This window comes from Gopherus flavomarginatus, chromosome 15, assembly GCF_025201925.1.
Source record: "Gopherus flavomarginatus isolate rGopFla2 chromosome 15, rGopFla2.mat.asm, whole genome shotgun sequence".
NCBI lineage: Eukaryota > Metazoa > Chordata > Testudines > Testudinidae > Gopherus > Gopherus flavomarginatus.
The window spans coordinates 12,956,108-12,975,933 of NC_066631.1; the positions used below are offsets into that span (position 1 = coordinate 12,956,108).

General features: G+C 50.4%; 1 protein-coding gene across 1 annotated transcript in view; it reads right to left on the minus strand.

The window, feature by feature from the left end:
* Nucleotides 1–937: 937 nt before the first annotated feature.
* Nucleotides 938–19,826, minus strand: part of LRRC75B (leucine rich repeat containing 75B) — a 37,269-nt gene continuing 18,380 nt past the window's right edge. Inside the window, exon 4 of the mRNA XM_050924514.1 lies at nt 938–2,125. Coding sequence (XP_050780471.1) covers nt 1,594–2,125 — 532 coding nt within the window. The 3' untranslated portion in view covers nt 938–1,593. The remainder of the gene's footprint in view (nt 2,126–19,826) is intronic.

The following is a 19,826-nucleotide window of genomic DNA, read 5'->3' on the forward strand; positions in this document are numbered from 1 at the left end:
GGACATATGTACAAAATCTAAGAGATCGTTAGATTCTGGTTACACTTCTGGGTGATGAGCATTAAGTCCCCACACTTGGATGCCTATGACTACTTCTGAGGTTTGAGAAAATTGGTTGACACACAAATGATGCTGAGTTACAGTAAACTGGCATACACAAGCTGAAAGGCCATTCAAGGTCTATGAAAGATGAGCTTGTAGATTAGTTCCATGATGATAACAGAGGTGGTGTTGTCTAGTGGTTCAGACAAGAGACTAGGATCTTGCATAATGGGGCCCTAGGCCTGATCAGGGCATCTGGGTTCTCCCGTAGTATGAACCAAAGCGCTGCAGTGTGCTAAGAGAATTGCACTGGTGCTGTTCATGTAAGCAGTGCCCACCAGGGCCTCTGCTGGGCACTGCGCCAGGACCACTGGGCTATATTTTGCAGCCAGTGCACTGCTAGCTAGAGGCACAAATAACCGAAACGCTCACACGCAGTGTTCGTGCTTTATTTTCATGTCCAAGAGAACCGTTTATTGTGTTCACATACAGCATGGCAATGTGGAAAACACTGGGAATCTTGCATCGCTGGTTGGGTTTCCTGGATGGTGTTAGTAATGGTGACTCGACCGTTCCCATCATATCTATAATATTAGGAAATCCTGGCTACAGATGGTCAGATGCACGGCATGTCTAACAAGGAGCAACCCAAAGTTCTGCTGCTGTTTGGGCCAGGCTCAGCGGCTTTGCCACATCTCGCCCCCTAGCCTCCTCCATAATAGACTTTTCTGTGAGCTTTTTCCCTCCTCCTGTCTTTTGGTTCTGATTTGTTGGTTTTGTACAAAAGCACAGTTTGTAAAACCGATCATGTTAATCCACAAGGAATGGCTATTCCCTCCCTTTGTCCCTGCCCCCCAATCAACGCCCCCACCACATTCCCACCAATGCACACACGTACCCTGCCCCTAAATATCCTGACACTGCAATTCCATGTCACATGTCTTCCCTGGCCTGCACACTCTGTTGGGCCTCTGATTGCAATTCCCTTTGTTTGGACATTAATACAAATCACACAATGAAAAAAAACATATTGAACCAGGCTCAAGGGCAAGACACGCTCTGCTGGGCTCTGACTCCAGCCTCTGATGTATTCAACAAAGCCTGACAGACCCTCGACCCTTGGGGCAGCTCCCACCTCACAACTCCAGGTCTCAGGACCCAACAATGACAGGACAAGGAGGAAAAGGAAGAAAGGAAATAACCTAGGAGGAGACATTGCTTTTCGTTTAGGTTTTTCCTCCCCTACCGCTCCCCTCAATAGCCTCTGGGGAATATGCCGAATCCTACAGCTCAGTTCCCATCTTCCAATGAGATCCTGCTCTGAGGCCAGGTTCGCTGTGAGTATCAGCTTCCTGTTTGGAATGGGGGTGATAGGTTTGGCAGTGGGGGAGAGGGAGGCAGGCTTTCACTGAGAACACGGCAAGTCTGGGATGTCAGTGAAGGCAAGAGAAGCGCCAAAGGAAGCCGGTGAAGCTGGCCTTCTGCATTGTGTTTGTACTCCGAGCTCTCCTTGCCACGGCGTCAGTCCGACAGCTAAGGCCTGCTGCCGAATCACCTTTCGCAGCACTGCTGGGGGAAGTCACATGGAGTGTCCTTGTCTTCAGCCACGCTGCCCTCCTCCTCCTGGTGGCTGGCCTCGTGTCCACCGGGCAGCTCGGTGTCACAGTCAAGGGACTCGTAGATGGTGGGCAGCGTGGTCTGCTGGCTGAGGCGCTTGCGCAGGCCCACGAGCAAAGGCTGTGGCATGGAGGAGACATCCACATTGTTGCCGAGGTCTATCCAGGCCAAGCATGGGAACTTGTTCATGTCCTTCATGGTGTCCGTCAGCTCCTTCATGGTGGCTCGGGTCAGCCGGTTGCCGTTGAGGGAAAGGTGAGTGAGTTTGGGCAGCGCCCAGAAGAAGGGCAGGAGCAGGCGCACCATGTCGTCAGTCATCTCGGTAAAGCTCAGGTCCACCGCAGTGAGGTTGTCCCCATTATTCTGTAGGTAATAGGCCATGCGGTGGACATCCCGCATGGTCAGGGGAATCCCTGATAAATCCATGGAGTCCTGGCTCAGCTTCTTCTGCAGGCTGGTCTTCAGGCTAAGGAGAGGGAGCTCGTTAGAAATACGGACAGAGGGAGGGAGGGAGCTTGGAAACTGAACCCAAGTAACATTTTCTTGGACGGAACTTCCCTTACTAGATATCTTGCTCTCATGCATTTCCTCCTGGCCAGCCCTAGCCACAGGCTTGCTGGGCCACTGCACAGAGCTCCGTGGGGATGATGGGTTTTGGGTGGGCGGAGGATGTCCAGTAATCAGGTTCTAAAGTGAATTTAATTAACTTCAAATCCTTGTATCTCGGATTCTGCTTCACAAAAGCACATTAGACAACTGTGGTGACAACCCTTAACAAATGGACAGGTCTGCACTGCTCTGTATCTGTGGGTTTGCTGGGTCCCTCATCAAGTGCAGAGGACTCCCAAGCCTCAGGGCTGTCCTTGGAGTCGCCTGCTGTGGAGCAATTTCCCCACCATCTGGCCCCGATGGATCTAACTTGGAGCACATGAGTAGCCCCGCTGATGTCAATGGGACTATTCACATGCTTCATAGGCACCTCGCTGAATTGGGACCTAAGAATAAACAAACTATTTCTAGCACCGTCCCTCTGCAAACCTGTTCTCAGGGCCTGTGCACACCTCATTGCAAAGTTGTTCAGACAATGCAATGAGGATGCAGAGAAATGCAACCTGCAGGAGGCAGGACCGCCACAGCGTTCTTGGAGCTAGCAATAATCCACCTCTATAGCCCTGCTTTATATTCCAGAGCCGATGCTGTTCTCCCATGTGCTTCAGTCTATAACAATCCCCCATGAGCAGATGTATACAAATGTGCATTAACGGCTACATAACACCCAAAGGGCACACAGGACTCTGGGATACTCTCTGGTGCATCACAGAAATATGAGCTGGAAAAGACCTGCCAGAATTAGTCCCTACTTGACACTTCCTCGTGTTTGTCCGGTCTAGTTTTAAATGACTGCACTTCCCTGGGAAACGCTCCCCCAGTAAGGCCTAATACGGAAAGCTGTGATCTGAAATGTCAAACACCTGCTGTGCTGACTCAGTAATAATCTTACATTCAAGTGGCACCGCTCAGCCTGAAAGATCCCAAAGTGCCTTATGCACTATGTTGTGTGGCCTTGGTTACATGCTGGGCGACTCCCTTGGCTGTGCAGTAGGTTTGCAGAGGGTAGTCTGAGGGCTGACTGTGTGTATACTCCCATAGATTATACACAACACACACCCCATTACTCCGTGGCCTGATGGTGACTTGTGGAGTCACTGGCACTTGTGCAAAGGGATGTCAAACCCACGGTATCACAATGCTCTGCTTGCTTACCCCAGCAGGGGTATGTAACACCCGCTTCGTACAGGATCAATGACTGTGAGGTACCAGGCCATGAAAAATCAGGAGCACAAATTTCATGGCCCCTTTATGGAAATGCAACTGCCACTGAACTAGTGATAGGAATTTAGATGGGCAGTGCATAATCCTCCCCACTGGGGTTTGGCCAGATCCCTGGGTTAAGCCTCCTACTCTTCTGAAAACTGCCAAGTGAGATTTAATCTCTCTTTCCCTCCCCACCCCAGTAGGTGCGACCTGGTTTTACAGCTCTCCTGAAAGAATCACATTTTTTTAGTCAGTCATTGAAAATGCCGTATAATATTGGCAAAGGTAGGAAAATGCCCTTCACGTGCAGAGGATTTGCTCTGGCCTGGGGATGCTGTGTAAAATCTCATCTAGGACTGGACTCAAACACAGAGGATGAGGCATTTATTGACATTCTTTAAGTCTTTCAGCAATGCTGGGCATTTGGCTGGGCAGCAGATTTAAATGTTTGCCCGAACTGATCATCAGATGCAGGCTAGGGCCGGGCACACTGAGCTGTCTGGGAGGGATGCAAACGAGAGAGAAGTATCTCTTGGATGTGCTAGATTATTGGGTCACATGGGAAGAGCACAGTCCCCAGGCTCAGTGGGTTAGATGGGGAGAGGCACCAAGTACACTGGGCTGGACAGAAGTGATAACATGATTGATGGGGCTTGATTCTCTGGTGTAAATTAGGAGTGGCTCCAGTGGTGTAAAATGGGGGGCAGTGAGGGCAGAAGAAGAGGGTATAATGTAAGAACTAGATATTCTGGGAGGAGCTCGGACGAGCCAGGCTTCCCCTTCCTCTCTTGCACAGAGCTGTGCATCAGACATCCATTACAACCCCAGTGACGCACTCAGTGCAAATGGCAGCGATAAGTCACGGATCCCAGTCCGTCTGGAGCAGGTACTTTCTGTCTCGCCCCTGCAACAAGCCAAGACCCAGAGGAGGCCTTAGCAAGCAGACAAATTATCTTCCCAGAATTGATTCGCCAGCCAGGGCGGCTGCTGGCTGAATTCACTTAAGCCATCCACCCTCAGTCCCAGCCTATGGCTCTTCCCCGTCTGCGTGAGTCTCCTTCTCTCGCCCGCAGTGCCTGCCTGCGTCTTTCACGGTACCGCTGAGTTTCCTTGCTTCATCCCTCTAGGTTTCCGAGGCTTCAAAGGTGCATCTGCTCCCTCCCCTCACCCCTTTTTCTGTGTTGGATTCTCCTCTTGTTTGCTTTAAACGGCGCTGTGGAAGCTGCAGCTAGAGGCGTGTGCTTGAGCTGCTGCTGACACAGCTCTCACCATAACCAGCTGTTTTAACAGGTGCTTGGCTATGTGCCAGGCATGGAGCTCTCTCTCCCATGGCCAGACCTGGGACTCCTTGACCGGGAGGAGCACAGAATGACCTGCTCACAGGTGTCTCTTCCCCACCTGCTTGAAGGAATCCTGACCAGTCCTGAGAGACAATGGAAAACTGGATTACACCAGTCGGTTCTGGGCTTGGCTCCAGTTTTGCTCCTGCACCCTCCCTTGCTGTGATTTCTGGAGAGTAAAATCCTGACGCCCCTGCTGTAATGCAGATGGCGCTTCAGAGCCCAGCCACAGCACTGCATTCACCTCGGGCTTTGCATCATAATGCCCAGACCGAGCCTGGAATGCTCCTATCCTTGCGCAGCAGAAGAGAAAAATACCAGGTTATTCCCAGAGAAATGGGTCCTCTGTTCTCTCCTAACTTCATAGTAACAATGGCCTGAAAATTGCAACCCCTGAAAGCTTTCTGAGAGACAGAATAGGTGCATAATCACCATGCTTTCCATTCCCACAGCACAGCGCTTTGGCAATGGTAGGCCAGGTCCTCTACTGGCATTGATTGACCGAGCTGTAGTGAAATCAATATGCCCCTTCGCACCAGCTGAGCATTTGCTTCATTAATACAGAGATGGAGCACACGCTTGTGATCTCTGCAGCAGGCTGAGTGTGAAAGACTGCGACCTCTCCCAGCTGTGGAGCGGCTCCCTGAGGGGCAAAGACTGCTGGAACTGTGCACCTATTGGCCACCCTGCTCCCCCAGCAATCCCCCCCCTCGTGCCTAGGCCTGGGTTACACAACCCTGGCATGGCCTCCCAAAACCTTGCAGAGAAAAGTCACGCTCTCCTGAGCAAGGAACACAGGCAAGAATGATCAGCCCCCTGGGCAGGAGAAATCAAAATGCCTTCTGCCCTCAGTGGCAGAGAGCAGGCCTGGGTAGGTGATGGCGACACGCCTGCCAGTCTGACAAGCATCATCCAAGCCACTATGCCATTATATGTCTCTTCTCCATTGTGAGTGGCCTGGCTCTCCCCAGTACCCCATTCAGAACCCTTGCAAAGCCCATCCCACAATCCCTGGGGTCTCTCTCTCTGACTCCTTCCTCCCACTCCCTGGGAAGGCCCAAACCTGCTCCCACTGAAATCAGGCGTGGTTCTGCCATGGCTTCAAGGGGAACAGGCCCTTCATATTGTTCCGTTAATGGGGGCTGCTGGTCCACAGCCACCTCCCACCCCACAACCTCAGTATTGGGCCCTGGTGCGAACGCTGCTGGAATACTGTGTCCAGGAATGATGCCCATGCTTCAAGAAGGATGCTGATAAACTGGAGAGGGTTCAGAGAAGAATCAGGAGAATGATTATCACTACAAGGCAGGTTTTCTAATCATGTAGAGTCAAGGAGCTCAATCAATTTAGCTTAACAAACAGAAGGTTGAGGGATGACTTGACTACAGTCTAGAAGTACCCACAAGGGGAACAAATATTTAATAATGAGCTCTTCAGTCTAGCAGAGAAAGGTCTAACTCCACCCAGTCGTTGGCAGTTGAAGCTAGACAAATTCAGCCTGGAACTAAGGGGTACGTTTTTAATGGTGAGCGTAATTCACCAGTGGAACAATTTACCAAAGGTCGTTGTGAACTCTCCGTCACTGAGCATTTTAAAATCAAGATTGGACATGTTTCTAAGAGATCTGCTCTCGGAGTTACTGTGGGGCAGTTCTCTGGCCTGTGTTCTACAGGGGGTCAAACCAGATGATCACAATGGTCCCTTCTGGCCTTAGACTCTATGAATCTAAAACTATCCCACCCACAAGATGACTGGTGCTGAGCTTGCTCTTCAGCTTGCGTTTCCCAGATGTCTCCCTGGGCCCTGTCCCCCGCAGCACTGCAAACCTGGCTGTTTGAAGCTCACATCGCCCCAGGCACCGACCTGTCTTGATTCCTTAGGAACCCAGGAAACCACAGGACCCAGTGTAAACATCCTCCCTGCAATGTATGTTGCCTTTCCTTCAGACAGGAAATCAGGGCACGCTGGCCAATAGGGGACGGAGCAGCATGCGCTGCCTGCCGGCTCCTGGGCATCGACCTGCTCTGGGGGAGGCAGCCAGTCGCAGTGGAAAGAGTGCAACAAGAGACAGGCTTCAGCCCGTCTGCATTCCCCCTGCTTTTCTCCTGGATAAAAAACAGCCTCTCTGCACACTGCCTCAGTCAGTGCTCCGGCTTCCTAGAAACCGGTGCTTAACTAATGCAGGAAGCTTCGCAGCTGTCGATGAAAGAATCAGCCAACAAGTAATTAAGTCTTGTCTACCAGGAATCGGCAGTATCCTGTCTCTGGGACCCTGCCCGCTTCCCCTCACCCTCTCGACGCTTTGGGTCTATGTGGATGGCTTGGCTCCTTTCCATCAGCACTGATTCCCACCACTGGCTCCTGCTCAACTCTCCTCTCTGCACGCTTTGGCAGGCATCGTGCAATGCCGCAGCGGCTCAGCTGCACTGTCACAATGCGAGGATTACAGAGAAGCCCTTTCCCACAGCGGCGAGGGCTCAGAAGGGCTTGTTTCGTTGGCACAGACTTTGCCTGGCTGAGGGCTGCCCTGGTAGCTTGCCAGAAGCTTGAGGCTCACTCCAGTTCCGTATAAACTGGAGCACGCTACAACCGGAGAGGTGGCCAGTGGAGAAGGCAGGCCCCAGCATGCGGTTCCAACCCACCTGACACCAGCATTTCTGCTAAGGGGGGGGTCTGCACAGGGCCATCCTTAGCCATAGGCAGAACAGGCAGTCGCCTAGGGCACCACTAGGTCTGGGGGCACTGCTCTGCTGGGAGCCCGGACAGATGGAAAGCAGTGGAGCATGTAAGAGCAGGGCTGCTGGGTCCTAGAGAGAGCCGAATGCAGCACAGTCTGAGGGAGGGGACTGGCTGCTGGGACGGGGTGGGGGAAGGAACTCACCTTTGAGTGTGACACTTTCGCCTGGCGTGAGGTGAGGCAGGCTCAGCGGCTCTGGCAGTATCCTTTGTTGTCCCCTATAACATCAATTCTTCTCCCCCTGCCCCACAGAGCACCCCCCCGTTTCTCTCCTCCCCACGGAGCACCCCTCTCTCCCCCATTCCCTCAGTCAGGGCTGGGTTGGGTGAGGTGCTGCAGGGGATGGGAGGCTGGCTGGCTGCTTGCTGAGGATTGAAAGTGAAATCCAGGATTGGAAGGGTCACACAGGACTGGGCAGGGGATAGCCAGAGAGCGTGTGTGAAAAATCAGGACAAGGCGTTGGGGTAGGGTGAGCACATGTCCCACTTTTATAGGACCCAGTCCCAATTTTTGGGTCTTTTTCTTATATAGGCTCCTATTTCCCCCCTCCCCGCCCCCGTCCTGATTTTTCACACTTGCTGTCTGGTCACCCTAGGTGGGGGTAATTAGTGCCTATATAAGACAAAGCCCCAAATATCAGGACTGGCCCTATAAAATCAGAACATCTGGATCTGGTCACCCTAGCTGGGGAGCGCGTCTCTCCCCCGGGCTGGTAGCAATCCATCTCATCCGGGGGGAGCTGCACAGGGCAGGATGAGCTGCTGTGGCTCCATGGGTGCCCCGTCCCTAAGATCAGATGCCGTGCTAACTTCACCATGGTCCGCTGGGCTGGCGGTGGTGCCCATTGGCATGTGATCGGACCTGAGGGTTTGCTGCTGCTGTTGCCACTCTGCACCCCAAGAGGTGGATTTTGGGGTCCTGCAGTTTTCCACCTATCTCCTCCTCTACTGCAGTTGTTGGACCAGCAGGCTGGGGGGTGAGCCAAGCATGAAAGCAGTACTGCGTTGCCATTTAGATTGTCATTTAACAAATTTGTTTGCCAAAAATGCTTGCTAACAATCCTGAATTCAATTTCAATATTTTTTTAAAATCAATATCTTATCCAAAAACAGAAAATTAAGTTGTTGACAATTATTTGTGACAAGTTTGGTATGGGGAAGGGAGTGGGCCAGTTTTCATCAGAGAAACAAAAAATGTTGACTGACTTTCCTATAGCCCTGTTACTGCTAAATAGAGCCCTCCAGTAACTGTAATATGCTCATCTCCTTACTAGTGTATAGAGCAAGGGTCTGCAACCTACAGCACATGTGCCAAAGGTGGCATGCGACCTTATTTTTGATGGCACGCAGTGGTGGGCTGAGTGCTCAGCCCGCGACTGCTCTGGGGTTCCGGCTGCTGCCCCATTGCCACCTGGGGTCCTGGCTGCCAGCCCCACTCAGCACCCGCTGCTGTCCTGGGGACCTCCAAGGAACCCCAAGCTGGCAGCGGGCTGAGCAGGCCGGCGGCTGAGACCCTGGCTGAGCCACTCAACCTGCTGTTGGCCTAGGGTTCCATTCACTTAGGTGGCAGCGGGCTGAGCGGGACTAAATTCAATGAAATAGGAAAACAAGAGAACTAATGACAAAGTGCAAAAACCTAGAGCAGCGATCCCCAACCTTGTTCATCTGGCAGGCACCAGACAAAGGACCGTGGTGGTGGACGAGCATCTGCCGAAATGCTGCCCAAATTCAGCGGCATTTCAGCGGCGACGCCTCTGGATGACGCTGCTTGTTGGTGGCAAGTGGTGTCATCCAGAGGCGTTGGCACTGAAATGCCGCCGAATTTCAGCGGCATTTTGGCAGATGTTTGTCCTCCGACCAGTACGCGGGTGCACTGAGAGGCCCCTGTGGGGACCATGGCGCCTGCGGGCACTGCGTTGGGGACCCCTGACCTAGAGAGCCTCCTGAAGCATGGTGATCATTTTGATTTAAATGGACTTGAACTGTACAAAGAATTGAGTTGTTGCCACATGCAAAAATCGATGATGGACATTGTACAGTTTATTCATACCCGCAAACTTGTTGACATATATCCTAATGTATACATTGCCACTCGTATTCTACCGACAATTCCTGTAACAGGAGCATCAGGGGAACGGAGTTTCTCAAAACTGAAGCTCATTAAAAACTATCTCCGCTCTACAAGGAGTCAGGAACACTTGACTAGTCTTGCTATTCTTGCAGTCGAACAAGACATCACTTTGTCTTTGTCATACGATGACATTATTACTGATTTTGCAGCCAAAAAAGCCAGGAAGATTGCTTTTAATTAAAAACTAATCCTTGTTTTAATACCTCTTCATATAAATTACCAATAAAATGTTGACAAATTAAAAAAATTATATTATTTGCATCATTCTGTCAAATCAGAATTTTTTCTATAGTGCTACTTCTTTAGTGCTAGTCCATCAGCATTACAGTGTGCTTTCAAGTTAAACTGGTTTTAATAACATGCATGTGGCAAGTTTTCCAATACTGTAAGCTTATATTTGTGTTGCTAAGAGCAAGACAGGCACAGGGGCACCAGTTTAATCCTGCCTAGGGCACCATAAATCCTAAGGACGGCCCTGGGTCTGCACAGGAGTTCGTGTGGCTCCCTGACATGCGGGCTGCATTGCTGAGTGACATAGGCCAGGTCTAACCATAATCCCCACCTCCAAATCCATAAGCTGCTTGGGCTTCTCAACCCATTTGTTCTGCTGAGCCAGGCCCAGCTCCTGGCGCCACCCCTGCCAGCTGTGAGTTTAGCTGCTAGAGGCACTCGCTGCCTGTCTCCCTGGCTAATTACCAGCCTTCTCCCTTTTCACCTTGTATGTTTTTGTCCCCTGCATCCACAGCGTAAACATCTCACAATATTTCCCTGTGCTGCTGCCTCCCGTCAGCATACAGCCCGCCCTTGGTGACGGGAGCCGCTGCCACAGGCTAATTAGCTGAGAAGCACGTGGTTTTGGCAGCTCCTCTCCATGCAGACCCCAACCAAAGCCCTGGATGCCCTATTCCTCTGATTCCAGGCATAGTTCAGGGGAAGGACCGGGCCCTTTTCAGTCGCCTCGTTGGCATAATCTGCCTCCCTGGGTTCCCAGGCGCTGCCCCATGGGCAGTTCTGTAGCTGCATAGGCCAGGCACCAAAAGGATTTGAAAATGAGCAGAACTAACCCAAATGCAGCCCCACGGGCTGGGATAAACACCTCTTCCGTGGCTGGACCCTGGTTTCCCCAACTCGCTATCAGCGCACGAGAAGAGGCAGCATTTAGCCCTCACCATCCACCTGGGCCCCGTTTCCAGCCCAACACCCAGACTGATTTCATCAAGCAATTACCTTCCACTGCTTTACCTGGTCCTGGGGGGAGCTGTGCAATCCTGGCCGCAGGATGAGGGTGAGGAGCACAAAGGTGGACTTCTGCCCTACATTCTCTCCGTGCATCACTCCTTGGGTACTGTCTGGGGTTTGGCAGCAGCCAATGACCCAGCCCTGAACCTTTTCCCCCTTGGCCCTCCCTGGATTTTCTCTGCCCTCGCCAACTGAGAGAGGTGTGAGCTGTGAGTCAGGACCATTCCTCCTCCTGGCTCTGCCACCAACTCTCTGTGACCTAGGCCAAGTCACTTCCCCTCATTGTCCGAGTCTCCCCTGGGGGATAATGACACCGACTGCACAAGGATGCTGCACGGATCCTTGGTCATGTAAGAGCTTTGAAGACGCAATTCCCTGACTGATTCCCATTCCCTCTTCCACTTGGCACCCTACTCCCCACCCTTTAACAACTGACCCTCTGGCTACTCCCCTGCTTTCTTTGCCCTCATGGCAATTTTTGAGACTTGTCTTTGTCTGTTGATCCCTGCCAGGGTATTTTGTCAGGAGCACAATGAATGTAACCTGCCACTAGCCACAGCCCCTCACAACCCGCCTGGTAAATGCTTTCCCTGGTGCATGTTGTGTGAAACCGTAGTGATCCTGGGTGTCAGTGTTCACAGGTGAGGTGAGATTTCCCTAAGCCTTGTGTCCTAGTCACAGGGGGCACCTGGAATTTGGGACTCTTCTGTGCTTTAAGGTGGAGGGTCAACACCTGTCCTCACCCTGCCCTGCAGCAGCAAATGCTACCTCTTCCCATCAGCCCTCTCCACCTTGCTTTGGGCTGGCTGACATCCGGGCCCATGGGAGACAGAGTATCTGGCGGAATAAACTCAGGGCTGGGCGTCATGAAGGCCTGTATTTCCATCCTGACTCTGACACCGAATGGCTGAGTGGCTTTGGAAAACTAACTTCAATTCTCTGCCTCGGTTTCCCCATCTATAAAAGAGGGACACTGATCATTCTTTTCCCTGCTGCAGAGGGATGTAGTGAGGATGCTTTAGTTAATATTCACATAGCACTATGTAAGTGTTACGAATTATTCTGACCTGCCAGACCTGTCATCCAGGGCACTGAGTTATGCTCTTGGAAAAACACAAAGATCTGAAGCCCCTATGAGCTGTTTTCTTGCCTCCCTCTTCCAGAATCGCGCTCTCTCTCTCTATTTCTCTTTCTAAAGCCCCTCTAATACTGCAGCATCTGGGCACTGCAGAATGATTTCAGAGAAAGAGTGAAACGTATCCAGAAGGGACAGTCAAGTCTCTATCCGACACTGGTTTAGCAGAAGTGGTTCAGCATGAAGATTCCTCTAGCGGGTGCTCAAGGTACAATAACCAAGAGGAAGGAGCCAGGCTGCATTTTCAAATACTGATGCACTGCGCAGTTGTGCACATGCAAAAGCAAATAGCCACAGCTGCAAAAATGCATCTGCACTTGCAGAACCAGAAAGTGTGTGTGCAAATACCCATGTCCACAATTGCCCATTGTGCAAGTGCAAATTCTTACTGGCATGCACCACTGCCTGTCTTTTCACTTGCTTATTTTATGGATTAATTTAGTCCTACACATTCATGAAAGCAAGACACAGCCAGAACCGTCCAGAGCTGGGAATCAAGCAGGTGGATGCTACGCAAGCTTCCCTTGCACAGCTCTGCCAAGGCAACTCAACCTTAACTTTCAGCTTCTCTCTTACATTCCTAGGCTCCCATTCAACTCTGCCCATGCACATCAGGCTGTGGTTCCTGCAAGTGCTGCCAGTGCAGTTCACTCCCGAGCTGGAGCACCTCAGCTATTGGAGTTGCACTGGGGGAAGAGCACTGGAATATCCATGCAGGTAGCTGTTTCAGCCCCACACCCCTCCTAACCCACACTGCATGGTGCTTCTAAATTAACAAAGCCTTGAAACCTCTGAAAACAGTAAAGAATAACGTGAGAAAATTCCACATCTGTCAAACTGCTCTCTCGGTGGTGCTCTTATCTCCCGACATCTCCCTGTACAAACCTCCGGGAGAAAAATAATTTCTTAATCTATTGCTCTTCTTACCATAACTTTCAATTTAACCACCAGCTGACGCTAGAGGTACACAATACCCTCGAATCTATTACTCTCACTCAGTGCTAGTGATAACATAGGCTGTACAAACACGTTGCTATGAAGGGATCTGTACTGGGTTATAGCATGTCCCATTCTTCAGCAGTTGATCTGAGCTGTTTCGTTGTGGTTTGGTAAGGCTGGGTTTTTCCCTGGTGGTGGAATCTAGTGCTGCAGAATCTAAGCTTTTCCGTTAAAAACAACAACAACCTTCCAAAGGCTCTAACACTCATGGTGGCAGAGAGAAACCTTCAAAATGTGACTCCGATGTAAACTGATGCATTGCTGTCTGGAGGTCGGGGAGAAGCATGAACCAGACAATAGGTCTGGGAGACATATGAACAATCCCACTACATTGCTAGGATTTTGCCACTCTGAAGACTAATGATGCCAACGATTTCACTGCGGATTAAGGCATGGAAGAAAGCAGAGGGACACTCATGTTACAAAGATCTACACCAGCTGTTGTGAGTTGGAACTCAAACTGATGTATGGGTGGGGGGTGGACCCTGGAGGAGTACCGCCACTTTTTTCCCCTTAGTGTGACCCCTGACATTCTTCATGTACTAAAAGCATAATAGTAATAATTAGAACACTTATTGGGCCTGGTTCTGACCTCCCATATACCAGCTTTACACCACTGCCATGCCACTGATGGCAGTGGAATTACTCCTGATTTACACCCGCATGAGTGAAAGCAGCATTAAGGTCATTACCTTGCAGTGACGCACACCTCGCTAAACATGAGATGGGCAGGATCACATCATGGCTACTCTCTCAGCTGGGTGAAACTGCACAGGCCCATGTACTGCTAACCATTCCCTGAGTCAGGCAGGCTGCCACTCGCTGCAGCAAGTGTCCATGTTCCACTGGAGCGGGAGGTGGGGGCCTTCGCCCAGCAGTTTCCATAACTGCTTCACCAAGCACATAACCAAGATGTAACACATGACATGAAGAATGGGCTGGGCACTCCCCATAGTGTCATACAGATATCAGCTGCTGCTGAGAGGCCTTTGGACTGAAATGAGTACTCTGCTTCCGTGTTTCTCTATTTACTATGCCGCTAGCTTGGGGAACACAACAGGTAAAGCCTTGGGCCCTGCTCCTGAGTGATGCTCTGTGTGCTGACCACTCCCACCGACTCAGCATCAGCTAGTGCATTACAAGCACCGTCTGTTAGCTGACCTCTAGATGACAGAGCACTGTCATTGCGTTTAATTATCTACTTTAGCACCTATGGCTGTGTAGGATTCACAGCAATGCCTTAGAAGAGAAAATTTACCCCACAGAGCAGAGCACTGTGTCCATCCATTGTATGGCCCATAGCACGTTGGCTCATGGCTAGGGCCCTGCCAAATTCACGGTCCATTTTGGTCAATTTCACAGTCAGAGGATTTTTTGAAATTGTAAATTTCATGATTTCAGCTATTTATCTCTGAAATTTCACGGTGCTGTATTTGTAGGGGTGCTGCCCCAAAAGGAGTTGTGGGGGGTCACTAGGTTATTATAGGGCATGGGTTGTGGTACTGCTACCCTTAGTTCTGTGCTGCTGCTGGCGACAGCGCTGGGCAGCTGGAGCGTGGCAGCTGCTGGCTGGGATCCCAGCTCTGAAGGCAGAGCCGCCACCAGCAGCAGCGCAGAAGGAAGGATGGCCTGGGAGGGGATTGCCACCCTTACTTCTGCGCTGCTGCCTGCAGGGCTGGGCCCTTGGGCAGCAGCCGCCACTCTCCAGCTGCCCAGCTCTGCAGGCAGCAGTGCAGAAGCAAGGGCTGCATGGTATGGTATTGCCACCCTTGTGCGCTGCTGCTGGCAGGGTGTTGCCTTCAAAGCTGGGCGCCTGGCCAACAGCCACTGCTCTTCAGCCACCTCGACCCCCTTAAAATAACTGTGACACCCCTGCAACTCTATTTTGGGTCAGGACTCCCATTCTGAGAAACACTGGTCTCCCCTGTGAAATCTGTGCAGTACAGGGTAAAAGCATACAAAATATCAGATTTCAAGGGGGAGACCAGATTTCACAGTCCATGACATATTTTTCATGGCCGTGAATTTGGTGGGACCCTACTCATGGCTGTAGCTCATGTTTGACCAGCTGAGTGTGCTTTATGTCACAACATGGGGCTTTACAGGAATCAGTGGGAACTTTGCCTTTGATTTCACTGGGAGCAGAATTTGGTCCTTAAGGAAGATGAAGTCCAGACTGAGAAACTTAAAGCTCCGATGCTCCTTGCATGACGGAGGCACTTTACTAACACAGTGTGTTAGCATAAGTACTTCACTGGGTTTTACAACAGCATGCTTGATAGCCTGGGTAACGTCTCACTGTTCCTGCGAGGTAGAAGCCGGATCCATACAAAGGAGGATTCAACAACTCCCAGTCTTGCTGTACTGAAATGTGGCTAAAAAGATACTTCCCCATTTGGATTTCCTGGGTCATTCAGTATGTGATTTACTGAGCAGTTTGGAGCTCCACTGATACAGTGTTTGAGGACAGGACTGTACCTGGTTCCATTCTGACCCATTGGTTTTCTCCAGGTGCATGGACCCCCTGGAATGTAGCAACCTCCATTTCATTCCCTCCGCCCCCAAACTATATTTCCAGACTTGCAGTCAAAACGCACTGCAACCAGAAAACACAGTATGCTAACTCCTATAAAGTAAGATAAGTTGTACCGCCTGGGCACACTTTGTCTAGCCCACATTAACCATATTTAAAACAATTGGCTACAAGGAGATAAGTAAACAGGGTGACCAGACAGCAAGTGAGAAAAATGGGGGGGGGGGGTAGGTAATAGGAGCCTATATAAGAAAAAGACCCAAAAATCAGGACTGTCCCTATACAATTGGGGCATCTGGTCACCCTAAGTAAACATAAATTATACAGTAAAAGCGACAGCACAAACCACAATGAGAATTTGGCTCACCCTGATTGGTTGGTCTGTTTTGGAACACGGTCAACAGATAAGACAAAAAGAACGAAGGCACAGGATTGTGTGTGTGTTTTGGTCATAAGGGAAACTTGACCCACAGCCCCTGAACTGAAGGGATGTGCACTTCGCGACCGTCTGTATCTAGCCAGTGCGGAAAACGGCCAACTGAAGGGTAAACGGCCGACTGAAGGGTAACATATTTTTTGGATGAATGCAGGGTAAGCTTACGGAGTAAAGAAGTCTGGGTTGCTCGAGCTGATTTGATTCATGTTGTGTTGGCACTACAGTATTAAGAATAGTAGTGTTGGGATAATTTGACCTCAAGTTATATCAATGCTGCAGTATTAAAAATAGCAGTAAGTACCTGATGCATAATATTACATGTACTTGTGCTCACCCTCAGTATAATTTGCCATTAATATTAATCCTTATTTAGTGCTGGTCTTAAATTCTGCTTTTCTTATTTTGTCTGTGTTGCCTTTATAGTCGAAAGTCATTAAAAGCCTTTTTTGAGGAATAATCAGTACTTTTAGTTTCTCTTATACGGACACTGCTCAACCTCATTACATCTGTGTTGGGTGGTGGGAAGTAGCGATCACCCAGGGCACCATGGGGGCCCTGATGTGTGTCTCCTTCTTCCTTGGCCTTGCGGAGATAAAACATAATTAATACCTAGCAGATGCTCCCAGTTCTGTCCATGGCAGGGCTTGTTAATTATCTTCCGGGCCCATCTGACTTGCTGCCAGAAAGCGGAAATCGCATTTCAGAAGAGAACAGGAGCGTTCTACGTCTGCTCCATGACAACCAGCAGCCAAAGAGGGCAGGGGATGGGGAAGGCAAGAGGAGAGCTCATCCCTGAATGTGATTTCCCTGCCCTGATCTTTCCCAGCTGCCCTGGGATCTGCCTTTGAACTTGATATAATAGAAGCTGACACTTCCTCATTTTTGTTCAGTGCAGCCATATGGTAGGAAGGGCCTATGGCACGAGGAATACTCTGCAGAGGGGCAGATTCTGCACTGCCTTGCATGCTGGGCAGAGGGGGTGAAAACGCTACCAGCAGCATGAGGGAGGGAGTGGAGCATTAGGTAGGGTTTTACATGCACTCTGCGCAGCTGGAAATGACCAGGCAGTGGGGAATCAGGCCCAAGGTCTGAAAGGGAAGTGGGTATTTCTAAGGCTCCTGCTCCTGGTAGTGTCTGTTTTGCTGCAGTGACCTTAGACCCCAGCTCCAGGGAAGCCTGCTGGCAAGTCTAGAAACCAGTTTCTATCCAGCTTCAATGCCAGTTTAAACACCTGAAGTAAAAGATCCCTGTTTGGGAGTCAGTCAGTTATTTCATGCGTCCTGGCTTGGCCCAGAGGCTGAAGAGCCTGGAGCTAAGTCAGCCCTGATTACAGGATGAGCCCCACCAGAGAGGAATCAGGTGAGTGTAGTATGCAAGGAGCAGGAAGTTGCAGCAGAGTCTGCAGGCCATGAGAAAAGTTCTTTAGGTAGGGAGGCCTGTGAGAAGGAAGAAAAACCTTGGGTAGTGTGGACATGTGAATGGACTTTGGCTTAGGGTTTTATTTACAGTTTACTTGATATTAATAAGCCTAGTCCCTAAAGAGGGGTCTCTCTTGACCAAGAAAAAGCTGGAAGTTTATTTGAAAAAAAAAACAGGTGTTTATTTGAACAGCCCAAGAGGGGAAATTGAGGCAGGTTGCCTCTCATGTGGCCCTAAGCCATGAGGGGATGCTTAAGAGGCAACCAGCCTGGTTAAAACTGGTGTAGCCAGCAGGATCCTCCAGGGCTCCTCCCATTAAGGAGAGAAACTGAATGTGAGGGACAAGTTGAATGGAAGAAGTCATTCGTTGGCAGACCAGCAGCAATGGATGCAGGCAGTTCCTCAGCGAGAGCAGAAGGCACAGTGAGCCATGCAGCAGAAAGTACAGGTGGTGGGGTTTGAGGCCCAGATATCTGGGAGGGCAGGGACTTGGAGTAAGGATCCACCCAAATGTTTTAGAGGTGGAAAGACAGGACACATTAAGAGGCCCTGCCCCTTGAATACTGAGGTCAGTGGGGAGGGAGAAACCCTGCAAACTGAGGGGGCAAGTCGAAGAGGAACAGTCTGTGTGTGCGCAGAAGTGTGCTGGCCCTGGCTGCTGGAGGTGAGGGAAAGAAGTGAGGATTCCAGACAGTCCCTGCTGTGACTGAGTGGAGGAAAGAAAGAAAGCTCCAGTTGGCTGCTGGGGAAACATGACTCAAATGTGGGGGTGCTCACTGAATGGCAGAGCTGTATTAGTGCTCAGAAGAGGGGGCCAACGCTGAGGCTGTAGGGAAAGTGGACGCTGCATCCAGGGCTCTTACAATGAAACTGCAGGTCCAATAGGAAGGATTTTTAAGAAGTCTGTAAACTCAGTGGTCATAGCCTGTGGCTGGAGACTTGTACATACAGTGCCTGTATTTAAGAAGGGGGAGAGAGGGAAGTGCGATCACCATTATACAAGGCACTGGTGAGACCTCATCTGGAATACGGTGTGTAATTCTGATCTTCCAGTTTGAATTCGTCCTTCTTAGACATGGAACAGGTGCAGAGAAGGGCTACTAGAATGATCAGAGGAATGGAGAACCTACCTTGCTGCGAGGGACTCAAAGGGCTTGGCTTGTTCATCCTAACCAAATGAAGGCTAAGGGGAGATACGACTGCGCTCTATAAACACGTCAGAGGGATAAATACCAGGGAGGGAGAGGAGTTATTTAAGTTAAGGGCCAGTGTTGGCACATGAACAAACGGATATAAACTGGCCATCAATATGTTGTTAAGCCTGAAATTAGATGAAGTTTTTTTTAACCATCAGAGGAGTGAAGTTCTGGTACAGCCTTCCATGGGGAGATGTGGGGCCAAAAAAAAGTTAACTTATTTCAAGACTGAGTTTCATAAATTTGTGGAGTGGGTGGTATGATGAGATTGGCTATAATGGCGTATGGCCCATCCGCGACTACTATTAGCAAATATCTCCATTGGCTAGGGCTGGCACACTAGATACGGAGGGCTCTGAGTTGCTACAGAGAATTCTTTCCCAGGTGTCTAGCTGGCAGGGGTCTCCCACAAGCTCAGGCTCTAACTGATCACCATATATTGGGTCATGAAGGAATTTTCCCCTAGGTCAGAGTGGCAGAGACCTGGGGGGTGGGTGCTGCCCTCCTCTACAGCATGGAGCATGGGTCTCTTGCTGGTGTGAATTGGAATAAATGGTAGATTCTCTGAAACTTGAAGTCTTTTAAATCAAGATATGAGGACTTCAGTAACTCAGCTGGAGATTATGGGTCTATGACAGGAGTGGGTGGGTGAGGTTCCGTGCTGTGCAGGTCGTCAGACTGGATGATTGTGATGGTCCCTTCTGGCCTTAAAGTCTGAGTCTGTGCAATGCAGCGCTGGCAGGAGGGGCTAGAGAAAGTCTTACTCTCTCCGGCAGAGAAGCCAGCAGAAATTGGCTGCATTGGAAGAAGCTAGGGAGCTGGCCCTGAAGGGAAAAGAGCGAACTTGAAGGAGAGCTAGAGGGTTTGCAGATGGAAAACAGTCCGGCAAGCTGCAAAGGCCTCAGGAATTAGGGAAGAAAAGAATAAAAATCCCCTCAAGTAGAAGTTGCCCTGGGGTGGGCAAGGTTTTCAGTGCAGGGTTGGGATTGTAACAGGGTGACTTACTCCAGGGCTGGCTTAGCTCCATGCTCTCTAGCTGATGATTACAGGAAGAGCCCCACCTGAGGGGAACTGGATGATTCCAGTATCAAATGAGCAGGAAGTTGTGGGGCAGGGGAACAGGGTTGCACTGAGGCTCAGGAAGCTGTGGCAGTCTCCAGGCAGGGTGGTGTGGGAGGATGAAGAGAA